Below are 15,520 nucleotides of genomic sequence, written 5' to 3'. Positions count from 1 at the left end.
ATTTAAATTTTGAAATGTAATGTGAACTTTTTAAAAAAATTAAATACCTAAAGGCAGTATTTGAAAAATATTCTTTCTACTCAGATGTAACATCAGTCCATTCTTGTGGAATTCCCACTAACAGATTATTTTTTGGGCTGCAAGAGGGCGGATTCATCTTAGACAAGTGAACTCTGTATCCAGCATCTTGTGAGTGTAGAAGTCGATCAGTGTCTATGCTAGCCATACACTGGTTTCCCTGAGCTGTTTTCAATCCCTCTTCACCGTGCGTCTGGTCAGCACAGTGGCCAAGCACAAGGTAATCTTTGGAACCAAGTGCAGAATTCCGAAACAGCTATTTTAAAAAACAGAAACAAACAATATACAACATGTAAGGAACAACAGATTTAAGGAAGAGCACATTTCAGTAAATTACCTTGCTTCTTGGATATGAAACTGTATGTCCACTTTGTATTGAACCATAACAGCAAGGACACACAACAAATGCTGCTCTTTTAGACTCACAAAGTTGAAGAACTATATCAGAAGCAACTCCACATGCATGAAGTGCAATGCCAATATCAAATTTGCCCTGAAATTTTTTTTTACAATATACTTCAGAGTAAAAATTATAACTTAAACAAAAACTATCTCAAAAAAAGAAAAGTAAAAATAGAACAAATTACAAAAACCAACCTGAAAATAATCAATATTGCCTTGAACCAGCTGGATGTTGTCCAAGCCAAGTTTCTCTATTCGATTAACGGCTCTCTGTAGTGACCTATCTTTATTTTCTAACAATAGAACAGTGCATTTGGGTAAAACCCAAGCCAAAAGAAGACCCAAATGACCACTACCTGAACAGAAGTCAACAAGAATATGTCCTGGCTTAGCTAGCTGAAAACAATACAAACTTAATTTTTTACAGAGCTCTAGTGAAATTCAGTAAATTTTGAGTGAAAGGACAGATTATGTACCTACCTTCATGACAGCCTCAGCCATATTTTTTAACTGTTCAGCCTTGCGAATTTGCCGCTTTTCAGGGACGTGGCCACCTTCAGGCTGGATTTCAAGGGGCAAATCAGCCCAGTTCAGATGCACATCATCACCATAAGGTCTTGCTGATTGAGTAATTTCATGGTACGTCTGAAAAAAGATGAGCATATTAAAAAAAAACAAAAAAAAACGCTCAATTTCACTGTGGTTTAAAGTGGGGCTTGCAAGACAGATAAGTACCATTATATCATCCACAATGGCTAACGATGCTTCAACATCTTCCTGCTGAGTATACATTTTGTTACTTCGAGGTTTGTATCGTGAGGGATCCGATTTGTACAAACTTTCTTTGGGTACTTTTGGCAAGAGGTAAGAACATTGATTATTACTATCTTCAACAGATGGAAGAAATGAAACAACCTGTTGGAACAGTACTTTAGTTTTTAGTAAGCACATTTGAGCATGATAACTATAGTTTTGTAATAATGAGTTATCAAACCTTAGTCAACATGTCCAATCCATTCTGAAATTCTTCTGAGGCCAAAATCCTTGAGTACCAGGACAACACCAAAGGAACAGTAACAGAGAGAATATCTGGTGAGAAACGGCTCAAGAGAATGTAGAAACAGGGAAATAATATAACATCTGCCAGTGTCATAGATGGGCCCTCAGCATATAGGTGTGGTATTTCTTCTTCTGACTCTATGCTGCCAATAGACTTAGCATATGCCTAAAATGTAATATTACAAATGTTTCCTTAGTTAGATTGTTATGTCACAAAATCTTATAAAGCATGAGATGGAACAGTACTGTTTAAAAACTTCTCACCTGCCGATGTTTTCTCACATTATGAAGACGGGGTGCATGAGATAAATGTTCCTCCAAACGAGCAACATCCGTAGGAATCATTTCCAAGAAAGATTGTGGATGAGACAAAAAATCTTTTACAGATTTGATAACATCAACCTATTGTATTACAAGTGCAGACATTTAATGAGATTGCATGATTAGAGGCAGCTATTGTCATACAATCCATAACTTGCAGAAAGAAATTACCTCACAAAACCGAGTCCAAACAGAAACCTCAGCACAAGCAATTAGGCAAGACTGGCGAAACCCCAGCAATGGATGATCAATTGATTTAACAAACAATAATTTTCTGAGGACAGAACTCAAGCCAGCAACAGTCTGCACAAGTCTATTTTCTTTAGAGACAAACACAGGCAACTTGCAAACTTTTGCTTGGTACGGGAGGGCAGAATCTGCTTCTTCTGATAAGAAGAAAAGAAATGATAACAATCAGTTAAAACCAGGCCAAAGGCACAGATAGAAAAAATTATAGGTTTACTCTACAATATTTCCTTGCTTACCGATCCTGAGATTTGGGAACAGCTCCTCAAAAACTGGAACACTAGGTTCATTTGGCACTGAGCTAGATACTACCAAAATAATGTCTAACTTTGGACCATCATCCAAATCAAGACATTTGATGGCATGTAAAACAATCATTGTTTCTATAGTAACTGACCGAATACCATCTTCTTCTTGACCAAATGCATTAAGGTACAGAGAACCCATTTTGGAATTGACTTAATATTATTATAAAATAAGAAAAATAGTGACACAGAAAAAATAACAAATTGTGCGTGACAATTGTCCACTAAATTTTATGCACAACTAGAAAGCTGTGCTTGAAGTCTCTTTATCATGCGGCGGTCTAATTGCCGTTGACGGATAAAGACTGCCAAAGATGATGAAAATGCCACACAGAATGAGGCTAATTCAAATAACCAAAAGTTGCGTTCTTCTAGCCAGACAACTTTCAGACAACTGCAATGTAATTATAAAATAATTGGAGAACAATAGCTGGAAAAATTTATGATAAAAAGCTGTGTCTTAGCAAAATTTACCTTCTTACAGCTCGTCCAGATACCTTACACTTAAGAACTTCTTTATATTTAGTAGGAATGCATTCCTTAATGCTTTTACTGGTGACTTCAAATGCTAAAAAATATAATTGGTCATTAGAATATATCTCAGAAATAATTGCACTCTGCAGAGAAAGATATAAAGTTTGTTACCTGAACAAGGATGACACTCCTCTAGGACCACAAATTCCTCACGAAGCCAGCAGGAAGTGTTTGTTGCCGTAATAGGTAGTGTTGAAGGGGCAACGGTAACTCGAGCAGCATTAGCGGACCAAGTCCAACGACCCTCCAAGATTAGCACCAGCAAAGTAACTCTAAGGAAGTCCAGAGGAACCTTTTCCAATCAGTGTTTTCTCTTCACATTTACAATTTTCTGAGTGTTTACATACAACTACACGCCAATAATGGTACTAAGCTATTTATTGTCAAGGATTGTAGTGTCATACAAATAATAGTTCAGAAAGAACAATTCTAAGATACGTACCCTCCTAATAAGCCAATGGCTATAAACATACGCCTTTCGGAGCAGAACTCGATCATCTTCAAAGAAAGCAGGAAGAGGATGAGGATGTCATGCGCTCCACAATCCTTGGTCTCTCATCTCCTTTCGGCTTCGACCACCTTGTTTCGAACTTTCAAGCAACAGTAGTCAATAAGTCAAGGATAGTGAAATATTTCGTACGTCACTGGACACGCTCTCGACGTTTGTTCACCCCACTGATGATGATGACATAAATATAACATCAACGCAACGTATGGTTATGTTTATGTTTATACTTCATGCTTCGTGACCCACCGCCCGCTCGTTCAACCACCGTTCCACACAACTCTGACAACATGGTTGGGTTGGTACAACTGGGTTCGTGATACAATGGCGTCTGCAGAAAGAATGTTGACATCAAAAGTTACTTGTAGTTTTTCAGTTTTTAAGCATTTTTGTTTAGCTTTTACCGTTATTTTCATTACTTTAATCTCGCAAAATCACATTGCCGAAACAGCTCATATAAGTGGGACCTGGAACACTAAAGAATTTTTCAGGTTTTTAATCAAATTTGGGTTCCAGAAGACTGACGTTCACCAAGAAAATGATGGTTATATTTATGGTAATGTCACAATCAAAGGGAATTTTAGCCAAAAAGCCACGTTGGCCGTCTTAGATAGAGGATACTTTTTAGAGTACTATGGTAATCGTACCGTTGCTAATAAAAGCAAGGCATGCATGCTGATGTTCGACAAAATAAACTACACAGCTTACGATTCTGCTTGTTATGATGCTGGTGAGCTAGATTTCCTAAGAAAAATTCCATGCCCTTTTGGAAAAGTTTGTGAAGATGAAGACAAGCCTACTAATGTGGTACCAAATCATCAGTTCACCTTCAGGATTCGTGACATTCGTCAGCCAAGGTAATAAGTGCTTTGATTTGTTACTACCACATTCATAGACCTCATTGAGTGATTGAGCTTTGTTGTTTTCCCAAACCAATGTGTGGCTCCTTTTTTCCATAGATTTTGGTATATAAGTATGGTCGCCTGTTATCGAGATCCTAAGACATGTAAATGGAAACATTTAGACGAGGAGGCTGAATTAGATTATGATATATGGTTTGTCAATGGTAATCCAAATGTATCTGGGAACAATCCTGTCTTATACCAGTTTTCTTTTGACAGACAGGTGAGTTAATAGAATTTAATTTTGTTAAAAATACAAAAACAGATGAAAAACTTGTCAATTTGTAATTTTTTAACTGTTACCTTTTTCTGCCCTACAGGACACTGTAGAGCTTTATTTGGTTTTCTTCCTGTGTTACATAATACTAGTTCCACTTCAGCTCTATGCTGCTTTGCAACAACGTCATCCCGTGACTAGATTGTTCACTGTCAGCCTGCTAATGGAGTTCATCGGACTACTATTCAACCTATTTCATGTTTTGAAATTTGCTGTTGATGGTGTAGGGTTTGAACAAGTTGCAGTTGCTGGGGATGTTTTTGATATCTTGTCAAGGGTAAGCATTGAAACTTTAACTTACTCACATAAATCATAAATTGACTAGCAAGTGATCCCTCAATTAATTATTTTTTATCATTGGTCAGACAACACTCATGCTGCTGCTACTGCTGCTAGCGAAGGGTTGGGCAATAACTCGTTTGGAACTGACACACAAGCCTTTGGTGTTCACGATTTGGTTTATTTATGGTGTTGTGCATGTCCTGCTCTATGTTTGGAACATGGTAAGAGAAATGTTTGTGTCACTCTTACAACTTGTAAGAATGCAAAGTATTATGTTATGTTTTTGAAATTTCCAGACTGAAGTGGACATTATTGAAGAGATTGATGAGTACCAAACATGGCCAGGGTGGTTGATTCTGACTCTTCGCTCGGTTATTATGATATGGTTTTTCCTTGAACTAAGGAATACAATGTCATATGAGCATAATATCCATAAGCTGCATTTCTTCCTCCATTTTGGTGCTTCAGCTCTAGTTTGGTTTATTTACTTACCTATAATTGCTCTTATTGCACTCCGTGTCTCAGCTCTTTGGCGATTTAAGCTACTGCTTGGTAAGATATATCACAGTTACAATAAAACTATGTATCGGATTATTGAGATTGTAACTAATCTGGAATCAAATTGATACTGAATCAAATTTTTTTTGTTCTACTTCAGGAATAACATACTCAGCAGATTGTTTGGCCTATTGTGTGATGACACATTTGTTGTGGCCCACTCGCAGTGAGCAATACTTCTTATTGGCAAACGAAAATTTCCATGCTGACGAATTGGATGAATTCAATGAGTCTCCTCATGTTGTAAACACATATAGAATGAACACGGATGAGCCTCATGATTTTAATGATGTTCCATCTGATTACAACAATTTCTCCTCAGTGAATAGTTCACAAAACAACATTGATGACGCAGATTATACTAAGCCCATCCTTACCTAATAGTTTTAATTTTAATGTGTATGTTACAGTTATAGTGCCATTGAATTTTAAATACTGTATTTTTTTTGTAATTATTTTGTTGTAATTCCAGTTTTTTTAGTTTTTAAGGTGTAAATAATTTTTCAAGTTGTTTTCGTATAAGGTCAATTTTTAAAATGTTGGTTCTTGGTTGGTTGTGGTACATTTCTCTTTGCAAGTCTGCCACCACAACAAATCTAATCTAATCTATCTTACCTTGTTTTGTATGGCTGTTGGCGCCAGAGGCTTTAAGCTCTCTGTCTCCGAATGTGCATTATTGTTCCATCATCGCAAAAAGAATTTAACCCTATTGGCTTGTAATATCACCATGAGAGGGGTTCACCTAATTCTTGTTGTGCTGATGGTACGTAATGTAGAATGTACTACGACTATGAATGTGATCTGAGTGCTACCTCTTCAGTTCAGCTTGTTTCATGAAGAAGGTAAATGCTCATGCTGTGATGTACAGTACTTGACTTTATTGTTGATGTTTTCTGTTTTTATTTCATATATTTGTCCAGTAATGATTTGTCAGAAGCCTGAGACCTACTGTTGGGATCAAAACCAATTGCACTATTGGCAAATTGTTAGAAATATTCTGGTATAGATTGGTAACTAAACAATTTTAACAATTGTTATAATTGTGCCTGTTTTGAAAATCTGTGTTGACTACGTAGGAGAAGTTTTTTGGCAGCCTTATTTATTGTTTTTATTAATTTCATTGCTGATATATTAATATCTTGATGTTACTTTTGGATTGGAAAGATGCTCATCTCCTGGGAAAGGATGCTCATAATGTTAATTGTGATACCAGATGATTATGTTAAAGTGTGTTGAATGTAGAAACCTTATTGGTCAGTCTGTTCAAAAGGTGAAAGTGTGTCTGTAGGGTTGATGGAAGCCTCAAAGAATATTTTAGAAATCAAGATTAAGTTCAGTATTAAAAGTGTTTTGATTTAGGGCCCTTGATAATGTGGATGAAATTTTAGAACTTTTTTTAATTTCTAAGAACCTAGACATTTTTTTACACAAAGTTAAAAATTTTTGGCCAAGTAGATAACTTATAGCTTTATCTCTCTTAATGGTAACTTTTTGTAGTGGCATATTAGATTTTATAACATGTTAATGCTCTGAATTCTCTTCAGTTTCAACGATCCTTTCCGTGGCTCCTTTCAGTGGACAAATCTGTGCACTAAATATAATATAGTCATACATTTTCTGCACTAGATTTTTACTTAGAATTGTTGTTGTTGTAGTTCTAATTACAACTTTAGTAGGAATATTTTCTTTCATTCTATGCTTTCTCATAGTTCTGTTTTTAAATCAGTTTAGTTTAGCAAGGACTACTATCTTTATACTATCTAAAATGAGGCTTATCATAGAGGACCTGCTTATTTTTGAGGCTCACCTTGTCACATGTGTGATGTGCAGTAATTACCTATCTTTCTCTAGTCAATTAAAAATATGAGAGATCCAGTAATGTGGAACTTTGGATCTATGAAAAGTGCGTTCTTCAAAGTTCTTCTTCTTCTTTCTTTTTTTTTTGGAACAAAATCTTCAAATAAATTTGAAAACTTTACTTGTGTTTTACAATTGTTTTCCTATAAAGGAACCTGTATTTTATGTGAACATTTCCGAGATTTGTTTCTCAGTCCTCCATTGGATTTTTTACTTCATCTTTTCGCTTCAAATGGACCTCAAAATGTTGAAGGTTATTTTCTTCACAATTTTTAAGAAAACAGAATAATTCCAGTGTTTGAGATTTTTTGATTTTTTTCCTACTGATTTTTATTTGATATATGCTAGTTGCCAGTGGTTACCTTATAAGAAAATTCATCTCAGAATCTGTTTGTCCCTCAAGAGATACTTAACTCATCCGTCCAGCTTTGGGGACTACAAGTTGCCAAAAATAAAATGTCATCTATGATTAAAAGTATTCAGAACTACATACTTGGTCCTTTTTCCTTGACATTTTTAACCAAGAGTGGTGGATCTGAACATTGACAGAAAGAAGACTAGGCCTGAGCCGAAGCATCACCTCAACTGATCATGAGCTTATGAACAATTCAAGCCATTTACTAGAGTTAATTTTTCCTTTTTCTTATGCAAGGAAAACAAACCTCCTATGTCCCACCGAAAGCACAGTAAACTAAAACACATGAGTTAAACTGGCTTTAAAATCTGATAGAAGCTGAGATTGACAGGAGAAATGTAATTGGGGTAGTACTAGTTACTGACAATAAGTCCAAACACAAGGACATCTGATAATTTTTTTAATACAATTTCATTACAAATTTTGTGTTAAGATTTTTCTGCAATCATATGCATACTTGAAACTAATTGATTGATTAATTAAGAAGTTGTCATTGACGCGTAAGGATACTTAAATTTCTCATGTACTAAAAAGGAAAGGGATGGGACAACTAATGGAAAAAAGGAAGAAATGATAAGGACAAGTGTGAATACACAGCAAAGGGAACACTGATAAATAAAATAACATACATTAATTTGAGAGAGATTTTCTGTGACTATCTGGCATTAACACAGGCACAGGCCCCATTCCAACTTTCATAAGTGATGCATTTCAAGGAAATCATCAAAATGTCAGCTAGGAAGGCAGTTAGCAAACATAACCAAATAGCACATAGGATGCACATTTAAGGTGCAACTTTAAACCAAAATTGTGCCTCAGATGAGCATTGCGCAACATGTAGGTCTACTGACTCGGCCAATACCCCATGGCAACAAGAACAGGATAATGGTTTAAGCTAACAGTAATCAACTGGATTATTTGGTTATTTGATTGTTTTATGTTGTTTTATTTCTTTACATAAACTATATTATAAGCTGGAGAAGAGCTCAAATGTTTACAATTAGACTTCCAAATTCAAAATATTTGAACAGTAAACAGTTGTTTTGTTTCTGAAAGTCACAAACATGCAAGTTGAGCAGTTAACATTTTTGAAACAATGTTTACAATAGAAAGCTCAGTCACATTTGACTCACTAAAAGGCACCTTTGATGAACACATAGTTAAATTGAATTTTCAATGCGCAAATTATCAAATTACGACGGAGTTCTTACTTTGATTAACACAAAAACTTAATGGGGAAAACATATCACATCATAGGAGGAGATAGGTATTCACCAACAGATCCTGTATCTTGGGATTATAAGAGAATACACATATAAGGAATAGACAAAATAACCAGGAGAATCGTAACAATGATAGGTGAAACTTCATTAACTCTTTCCGATTGATTAAAAATGGTAAAAATAAAGTTACTTTAAAAACAAACAGAAAACGAGAGAGAACAACAGAATATTAACAAGTGTGTATCACATACAGTTAGGATTGCATCCTAACGGAACTATATACGTAGTGTATTTAGCACCTACCAATCTAATACATACATACCATAGGTACCTACCAACCAAACACAGGTGGGCATTGAAATGGGCAAAACAGAAAAAGTTATGACAATAATTACTACAGTACATTTATAAATATATTTCTATGTATAAAACTTTCGTCGAGTCTCTAACAAACCATAGCACAAGATTTACAAAATGGAACTCTCTTACATTATCAGGAGAAGATGTACATGACCATCAAAATCTTTGGGCTCTGCACACAGATATTTCAGCCAGCCATGCAATCAAACACAATCACGTGTGTAACAATAAATAGACAATCTACAAAATGTATACTTCCAAGCTTAAATAGATAGTGGGCGCATATCATACATTTACTCACTAATCACTCTTTGTTTTAATTTACTTTACCTGAATTTTGCAACATGCTCAGGTAGGAAAGCAAAGGTATACTAACAACTTTGAAATCATTTACAGTTCCACATCTGTAAGATTGTTAAATTTTGTTCTGTATTTAAGCTTCATCCTTTTAAAGAGACAGAAGCACAGCTCAGAACAGACTACGTCTGCCTGAGCCATACTTGTATCATACAGTTACTCCTACTTCACCAAGTATATCTGATAGGCGAGACAAGTATGAATTCAATGCAGTCACATCTTGATCGGGGTAACTACGATGAACTAGTTGAAAAGCATTCATATATTCTAATTCGGAAAATTGAGGTCCCTTTTCAACCACTCCACTGAGAATTTCCTGTACAAATTAAAAACATGATTCAATAAAATTCAGAAATAGGTGTAAATTTAGGAATAATCCGAGTCAATGAGAATATATTTGAAGGACCATCACATTTGTTTACTTAATTTACTGACTTACCTCAGGTGTTAAATAAAACAATTCATAATAGTGTCTTGCATGATCAAGAGCCACTTCCCTGGTCATTGTAATATTTGTTAGTGTCTGTTGCAATGTGAATATGTTTCGACACATCTTCTGAATTCCACCCTCATCAATTCTGTCAATGTATTGGGCTACACTCATTAAGATCTTTGACATGAAATGTCCCAGACCCTCGAAAACATACTGTAAGAGAGTGTAAATAGCTTCTTAGACAGATAGATTAGAAATATACCATAGTTCAATAAGAAACAAACAAAAGGAGTTCTTACTCTGCACTTGAGAGGTTGTAAGATGTTTGTAAGCGCTTCATCACAACTAGTTAAAGCCCTTGTGAGTTCCAACACTTTAGGATCTGGCTCCTGGGAATCCATTCCACAATCAGCTAAGCGACCATAATCCTTCACTTTTGGAAGAAGGTAATGGAAACACTGCACTCTCACCTATAAAATAGAGATGAGTAGACTGATAAGATCACGCAAAAAGAAATGCATTTGGCGCGCCTAAGTGACTTGTGTTACAAGACAATCCTTTTCTTACCTCTAAGTGCAGTACTAGCAAACATGTGTCAGCAAGATCTTCAAACTCTCTTGCTAGTTGTTGGAGCCCTTCTACAGTGCCGCTTTGAGCAGCTGGAGTAACATCAGACATAACTCTCACAACAGGTATCGTCGGTGATAATCGTGGAAGCTCACTTGCAAAGCTGTAGATGCAGCCAGCAAACCATTCCTAGAAACAAAACAAAATAATTATGCGAAAATAAATATTTGGATATTTGGCTTCGATTTTTGAAATCACAAATAATGAATAACAAAAGTCATACCATGCTCTCCTGCAGTAAAGCTAGGCTCCTTAAATGCTTTACGTCAGATATAATTTCATGGTGGTTTACTCCACCCTCACCCAAGGCACTAGCAAGAATCTCAGCTTCTTTCTCATTTCTTTGGCGAATATCCTCTGGACTTTCTTCATCTGTTGTTTCCTCTCGATGCAAGGCACGTCGTTTCTGCCTCTGAAGATGAATAGCTTTCTGAGCTTGCAAATTTGCCCAATTTGGTAGTGATCTAAATAATAAATTTAAACAGATAAAATTTTAATTAGGTATAAGTCATTTTTGAGAAAAGTACTACAGCTCCAAAGCAAAGGAGCGGTAAGTACGTACTTTATAAATCTACTAATATCTTCATCTTTCAAAAAAGCAGCACTGAATATGCGTTTATCTTCTGATTCTGGCTGAACTTTTCCCCGATATGCAGCTTGACAATTTTCACGATAGCTTCTTAGGAGGTTGGTGACTATTGACAAGAAATGTTCAGTGTACACAGGCAAGGCCATGATCAACTGCTGTAGATCTTTTACACAACTTTCGATCAACACTGTGCTCTAATAAAGAAGAAAGAAAATATTCAAAATACTTAAAATAAGAATTAGATAGAAAATACAGGAATTTCGAATTAGGAAAATAGGTACCTGAAGAAGAGGTCTTGTCCTTCGCATTTCTCTCATCTGCTCGGGGGTGATAATGCCTCTCCATGCTTCAGGTGACTTGGTGACCATTTCTATAGTTGATGACATTTTAGATTGATAACGACCAAGAAACACTTCTTTGATGTAGTCAGCTAAAAACGCATTTAATGTGCAGGGAACCCTAAAATAATAGTTAAAATTAGTAGAATAAACAAAATGTTTTGCTCAAAGTGCTTTGTGAAAATACAAACCCAATTTTGCAATTTGTTGCCAACTCAATTTCCTCAATAAACTTAGTAATTGGTATAAAAATAAGTGTTATGTTATGAGGGTCAGAGGGACAGATCAACAGCTTATCTCTTTGAAGACGGCCATCTGAGTGCATCTGAAGAAACACAAGTTTAGTAAAGAGCCATTGAAATCACAAGAAAGATTAGATTACTTTAAACTTACTTTGAAGTCAGCGTTGTCTGCAAGCATAGTTCCATTTGAAATACTGAGAGAATGTTCAAATTTAAACAGTGGCATTTTCTTTGGTCTAAATTTAAAGAGAACAATTTTTTATTAGTTAGCTAGATATTACCGTATCCTATAATTACAATGTTAACCTTTACATGTATCATAAAACGGACCTCTGGATTTTTCTACGAGAAAAATAGAACGATATATCATTGCTAGGCTCAGAGAATGAAGCAGTAGCCTGTTGGTTGTCAGCAGCTGTGTTCTGAATGTCAAGGTAGTCATTCAGAACTAATTGCATCTGTAAAAGAACAATACATTACAATACGTAAAAACTGTTTGGTATGGCATATCAACTTTCTATTTTAAGCTTCAAGGAACACTTACAACAGCCTGTACCATCGACCAAATATCAGATATTTCATAGAGGCGAATATTTTTTAAAATGTATTTTTCACAAGTATAACTTAAGCGCCTTAAAACAAAGTTGTGACTTTCAGCGATGCGTCTGAATTGATCTAGCAGAGTATACAAGAGTTCAGGTAGGGGATGATTTGACTGATTACTACCAATGCTCTTCTGTTTTACATCTCCATTTGAGATTTGGGATGGAGTGACTGCACCATTTGGCAATACTGCAACAGGCAGTAGTGATGTGGCAGAGGGCCCAGTCATAGGGGCTTGCAATACTACTCCATCCAGTAATGCTCTTGTAGTCCGTGACACAACACCGAGTAGTTCAGACTGCATCTGAACTTTCAAGGACTGCAAAAATGAAACGGCACCAAATATTTAAAGAAGGAAATAACTAATTAATTAAAAAATACACAGATAAGTTCACAATCTCCTCTCACCTCCACAGCTTCAGGTATTTTCCCCAGAACAGCTAAGCATTCAATAAGAACAGCCATGAAATGCTCTGGATTCAGCTGCAGATTGGTGGTGTCAAAATCTTCTGACAAGTCAAAGTCATCTCCTGGCATTGATCCTTTGGGACTCAATCCCACCCTGTTAAAAATATTTAGCCATTATAACAGTTTGAAAATTATAAACTGCATTATCATTATGATTATTACGACATCTCACCTGCCAGCAGATGCACCTGGAAAAGGACTAATTTCAAGTAAATTCCTCCTCGCCTTTCCCCTAGCGGAAGATCTCAATTCTGAAGCTCTTTGAAATGGTGATGCAGATGCATTCATGTCTCGCCCAGAGCCCTGGCGCCTAAGTGCCAAAACTTCTTGGGTGGACTCAACATAGAGAAGTTGGCTCAGCTCTTCCAAAAGTTTTATGTGTAATAATTGTTTTTTGGCTTGAAGTTCACCCCTCAGCTCACGCAATGCTTCCACCTTCTCCAGACTGCCATCACCGAGAGTGAGAGCCTTTACCAAAAGCTTAGTTGCACTAAGGTATTGCTTTTTGGCCATGTAGATTGCAAGCTGGGAGGGCACTTCCCTTAATTGTTCTCTGCCATTACCAATGTTCAACATGTAAAAATGGAATTAATAAAGGTACAAAATGCAAGTTGGATAGGTAGATAGGTTTACCCTAATGCCTTACATCTCTTCAAGTAGCTGCAGAACATGTTTGTGTTCAACTCCTTCTAACCACAGTTTCTTCAGCTCATCTCTCCGGCAATGTAATAGCTGTTTGCAGGCTAGCAAATTCTCTTTCACACCGAGAATTTTTTCCCGGGATGCTGTTACCGATGCTGATAATTTAGCAAATACCTAGAAAAGGTACAATTACTGTAGAACCATTCCTTCACTATTTAAATACGCATGTCAAAACAAAGCTGACAAACTATGTACCTGCATGACCTGTGTGAGGTCATTATGGTGGAATGATATAAGCTCATCTAGACGCTGATCACTGCGTTTGTATTCCTTCTCTAGCTTAGCTTTCTCACGATCACGTTGTTCATTAGATTCACTTGCTGATAAAGTTCGGATCACAGACATTAACAGCCCACTCTGTAACAAAAATGATATTATGGTAGAAGAGGTAATGTATACAAAGACATCAAAAACAATATAAAGAGGAAATGGTGAGACAATAATGTTGTGTAAACAAAGATGATTGAAATGTCAAAGTTAGATGAGTAGGTTAGAGTTTCTGCTCATCAGTTGCAATACACTTCGGAAACAGAAGCACAAGAAAGATTTTTTGTGCAGATTAAATCAAATATGAAAGAGACTATTGTTTTGGAAACGTAAAACGAAAATGACATGGTTCTTGCAGACAACTCTTGTCAAAGTTGACAGGGGTGACCCCCCCTTCAAAAATAAGGTTAGAATATCGTGAATAGAGTACTTTCGTGTCCAAAAAAGAATCAACGAATCCCTCGTGCGATTAAGGGGCAAAAAAAGGGACACAGAAATGTAAATCTTACGCTTTCTTTCGGGTGTTTGACACTGCGAGGAGGTTTTGTTGGGGGCGGTAGCCCCGCCATGGTGGTTGTTTCTGTTTATTAACTCGGGCAGAAGAACTGGACATATAAGTCGACTCAAGCCTTCAGCAATTTTTCATTCTCGAAGTCACAGTGAATTTTTCATCATACACTCCAAGGTGTTAAACCTTTTTAAAGTTGGTGTCTACAGTCAGCCTGTCAGCCTTTGAGGGTAAAACGGGTGACAGTATGGAAGAGGTGTGTAAAGTTGAACGAGATCTTGTGCCCGTGCGGTACGTCCAGAGCGGTGGTGCGACTGTGCCCGGGCCAACCCAGCAAGGTGAGACCACACTGTGGTCATGTGGATTGCACATAGCTGGGCACTTCCCTTCGTTACCAACAATCCTTATGCCGCAAGTTGGACACGATAGGTAATACATAGGTTCGATCTACTTAATCTCTTCAAAAGTAGCAGAGGTCTTCCTCCTTGGCGGATGCCACCCGCTGATTCAGAAGAGCGTTCAAGGCTGCCCCATCTGAGTGCAACAAGGACGGAGCTATACGGGAGGCATGGGAGAGCCCCCCTTGAACGCTCCTCTGAATCAGACGACAGCCGTCAAGCAGACACACGACACACACCACTCATCGCAATAATATTATTCTAGGAAAATAAATGGACAGCGCATAAAGGGTGAGTAGCGGGTGGCCGCACCCAGGTCCTTATCCCTCCCATGAGGCCGCTGTTCCGGCCCCTCGTTCCGCAAGAAGGTGTAATCTTATAGAGACAAGTGAGCGCAAGCCGCGCAAGCGCTCCTATATTGGGGGAACCACTTCCCGCGTCACCCAATGACGAGGTCGGCGCGGGGAGGGATTAGCGAGCCCCCCCCCCCCGACTCCAGCCGGGCCTAATGCTACCCAGCTAAGTACCTGCTAGGGATTTCAAACCAACCGGCGGAGCGGCGGGAAGGAGCCGTTTCCCCCACCACGCCCGCTTACGGCCACCGTTCCGGCCCCCGTGACTGCGAATAACAATAATACCCGCCTTACCTCACACCTCACCCCCC

The 15,520-nt window shown here is 37.4% G+C and overlaps 4 protein-coding genes across 5 annotated transcripts in view; 1 reads left to right on the top strand and 3 right to left on the bottom strand.

Annotated features, from left to right (window-relative positions):
• The window catches only part of LOC113202738 (glutathione S-transferase C-terminal domain-containing protein), a 3,143-nt gene extending 590 nt beyond the window's left edge, over positions 1 to 2,553 (bottom strand). The window contains exons 1-9 of one of the 2 annotated variants that reach the window (XM_052277323.1): positions 2,346 to 2,553; positions 2,032 to 2,246; positions 1,804 to 1,941; positions 1,475 to 1,705; positions 1,216 to 1,395; positions 961 to 1,125; positions 676 to 876; positions 416 to 571; positions 48 to 334 (exon numbers count right to left, since the gene is read on the bottom strand). In XM_052277323.1, coding sequence (XP_052133283.1) covers positions 77 to 334; positions 416 to 571; positions 676 to 876; positions 961 to 1,125; positions 1,216 to 1,395; positions 1,475 to 1,705; positions 1,804 to 1,941; positions 2,032 to 2,246; positions 2,346 to 2,553 — 1,752 coding nt within the window. In that variant the 3' untranslated portion in view covers positions 48 to 76. Of the gene's footprint in view, positions 1 to 27; positions 335 to 415; positions 572 to 675; positions 877 to 960; positions 1,126 to 1,215; positions 1,396 to 1,474; positions 1,706 to 1,803; positions 1,942 to 2,031; positions 2,247 to 2,345 lie in introns of both variants that reach the window. The other variant, XM_026417110.2, reaches the window with a different exon arrangement.
• On the bottom strand, positions 2,553 to 3,706 carry LOC113202741 (protein JTB). Its single transcript, XM_026417115.2, has 4 exons — positions 3,388 to 3,706; positions 3,057 to 3,217; positions 2,886 to 2,979; positions 2,553 to 2,805 (listed from the first exon to the last, which is right to left on the bottom strand). The coding sequence occupies exons 1-4, from the start codon at positions 3,441 to 3,443 to the stop codon at positions 2,643 to 2,645; spliced, it is 474 nt and encodes a 157-aa protein (XP_026272900.1). The 5' UTR covers positions 3,444 to 3,706; the 3' UTR covers positions 2,553 to 2,642.
• A 42-nt stretch (positions 3,707 to 3,748) lies between these two features.
• LOC113202739 (integral membrane protein GPR180) lies at positions 3,749 to 7,804 on the top strand. Its single transcript, XM_026417111.2, has 6 exons — positions 3,749 to 4,307; positions 4,410 to 4,575; positions 4,673 to 4,906; positions 4,995 to 5,132; positions 5,208 to 5,463; positions 5,570 to 7,804. The coding sequence occupies exons 1-6, from the start codon at positions 3,775 to 3,777 to the stop codon at positions 5,848 to 5,850; spliced, it is 1,608 nt and encodes a 535-aa protein (XP_026272896.1). The 5' UTR covers positions 3,749 to 3,774; the 3' UTR covers positions 5,851 to 7,804.
• Positions 7,805 to 8,124: 320 nt separating this feature from the next.
• Positions 8,125 to 14,604, bottom strand: LOC113202736 (exocyst complex component 4). Its single transcript, XM_026417109.2, has 16 exons — positions 14,460 to 14,604; positions 13,879 to 14,040; positions 13,628 to 13,797; positions 13,154 to 13,534; positions 12,922 to 13,075; positions 12,455 to 12,832; positions 12,241 to 12,368; positions 12,062 to 12,146; positions 11,860 to 11,993; positions 11,612 to 11,789; positions 11,304 to 11,524; positions 10,965 to 11,205; positions 10,682 to 10,870; positions 10,414 to 10,584; positions 10,121 to 10,327; positions 8,125 to 9,997 (listed from the first exon to the last, which is right to left on the bottom strand). The coding sequence occupies exons 1-16, from the start codon at positions 14,517 to 14,519 to the stop codon at positions 9,830 to 9,832; spliced, it is 3,027 nt and encodes a 1,008-aa protein (XP_026272894.1). The 5' UTR covers positions 14,520 to 14,604; the 3' UTR covers positions 8,125 to 9,829.
• Positions 14,605 to 15,520: the final 916 nt, after the last annotated feature.

Source organism: Frankliniella occidentalis, unplaced genomic scaffold (assembly GCF_000697945.3).
Source record: "Frankliniella occidentalis isolate FOCC.00 unplaced genomic scaffold, Focc_3.1 Scaffold9, whole genome shotgun sequence".
NCBI classification, from domain to species: domain Eukaryota; kingdom Metazoa; phylum Arthropoda; class Insecta; order Thysanoptera; family Thripidae; genus Frankliniella; species Frankliniella occidentalis.
This window is presented reverse-complemented; position numbering and strand designations above follow the sequence as displayed.

What these genes read in the sequence shown, in the direction of transcription:
- LOC113202741 (XM_026417115.2), bottom strand. Translation starts at nt 3,443, where the DNA reads ATGATCGAGTTCTGCTCCGAAAGGCGTATGTTTATAGCCATTGGCTTA. An exon ending in GCCATTGGCTTATTAGGAGG is followed by an intron (nt 3,218 to 3,387) that starts GTACGTATCTTA and finishes GGACTTCCTTAG; the next exon opens with AGTTACTTTGCTGGTGCTAA. An exon ending in GGAGTGTCATCCTTGTTCAG is followed by an intron (nt 2,980 to 3,056) that starts GTAACAAACTTT and finishes TATATTTTTTAG; the next exon opens with CATTTGAAGTCACCAGTAAA.
- LOC113202739 (XM_026417111.2), top strand. Translation starts at nt 3,775, where the DNA reads ATGGCGTCTGCAGAAAGAATGTTGACATCAAAAGTTACTTGTAGTTTT. An exon ending in CGTGACATTCGTCAGCCAAG is followed by an intron (nt 4,308 to 4,409) that starts GTAATAAGTGCT and finishes TTTTTTCCATAG; the next exon opens with ATTTTGGTATATAAGTATGG. An exon ending in AGTTTTCTTTTGACAGACAG is followed by an intron (nt 4,576 to 4,672) that starts GTGAGTTAATAG and finishes TCTGCCCTACAG; the next exon opens with GACACTGTAGAGCTTTATTT.
- LOC113202736 (XM_026417109.2), bottom strand. Translation starts at nt 14,519, where the DNA reads ATGGCGGGGCTACCGCCCCCAACAAAACCTCCTCGCAGTGTCAAACAC. An exon ending in TCAAACACCCGAAAGAAAGC is followed by an intron (nt 14,041 to 14,459) that starts GTAAGATTTACA and finishes TTTTTGTTACAG; the next exon opens with AGTGGGCTGTTAATGTCTGT. An exon ending in TCTCGTAGAAAAATCCAGAG is followed by an intron (nt 12,147 to 12,240) that starts GTCCGTTTTATG and finishes CTTTAAATTTAG; the next exon opens with ACCAAAGAAAATGCCACTGT.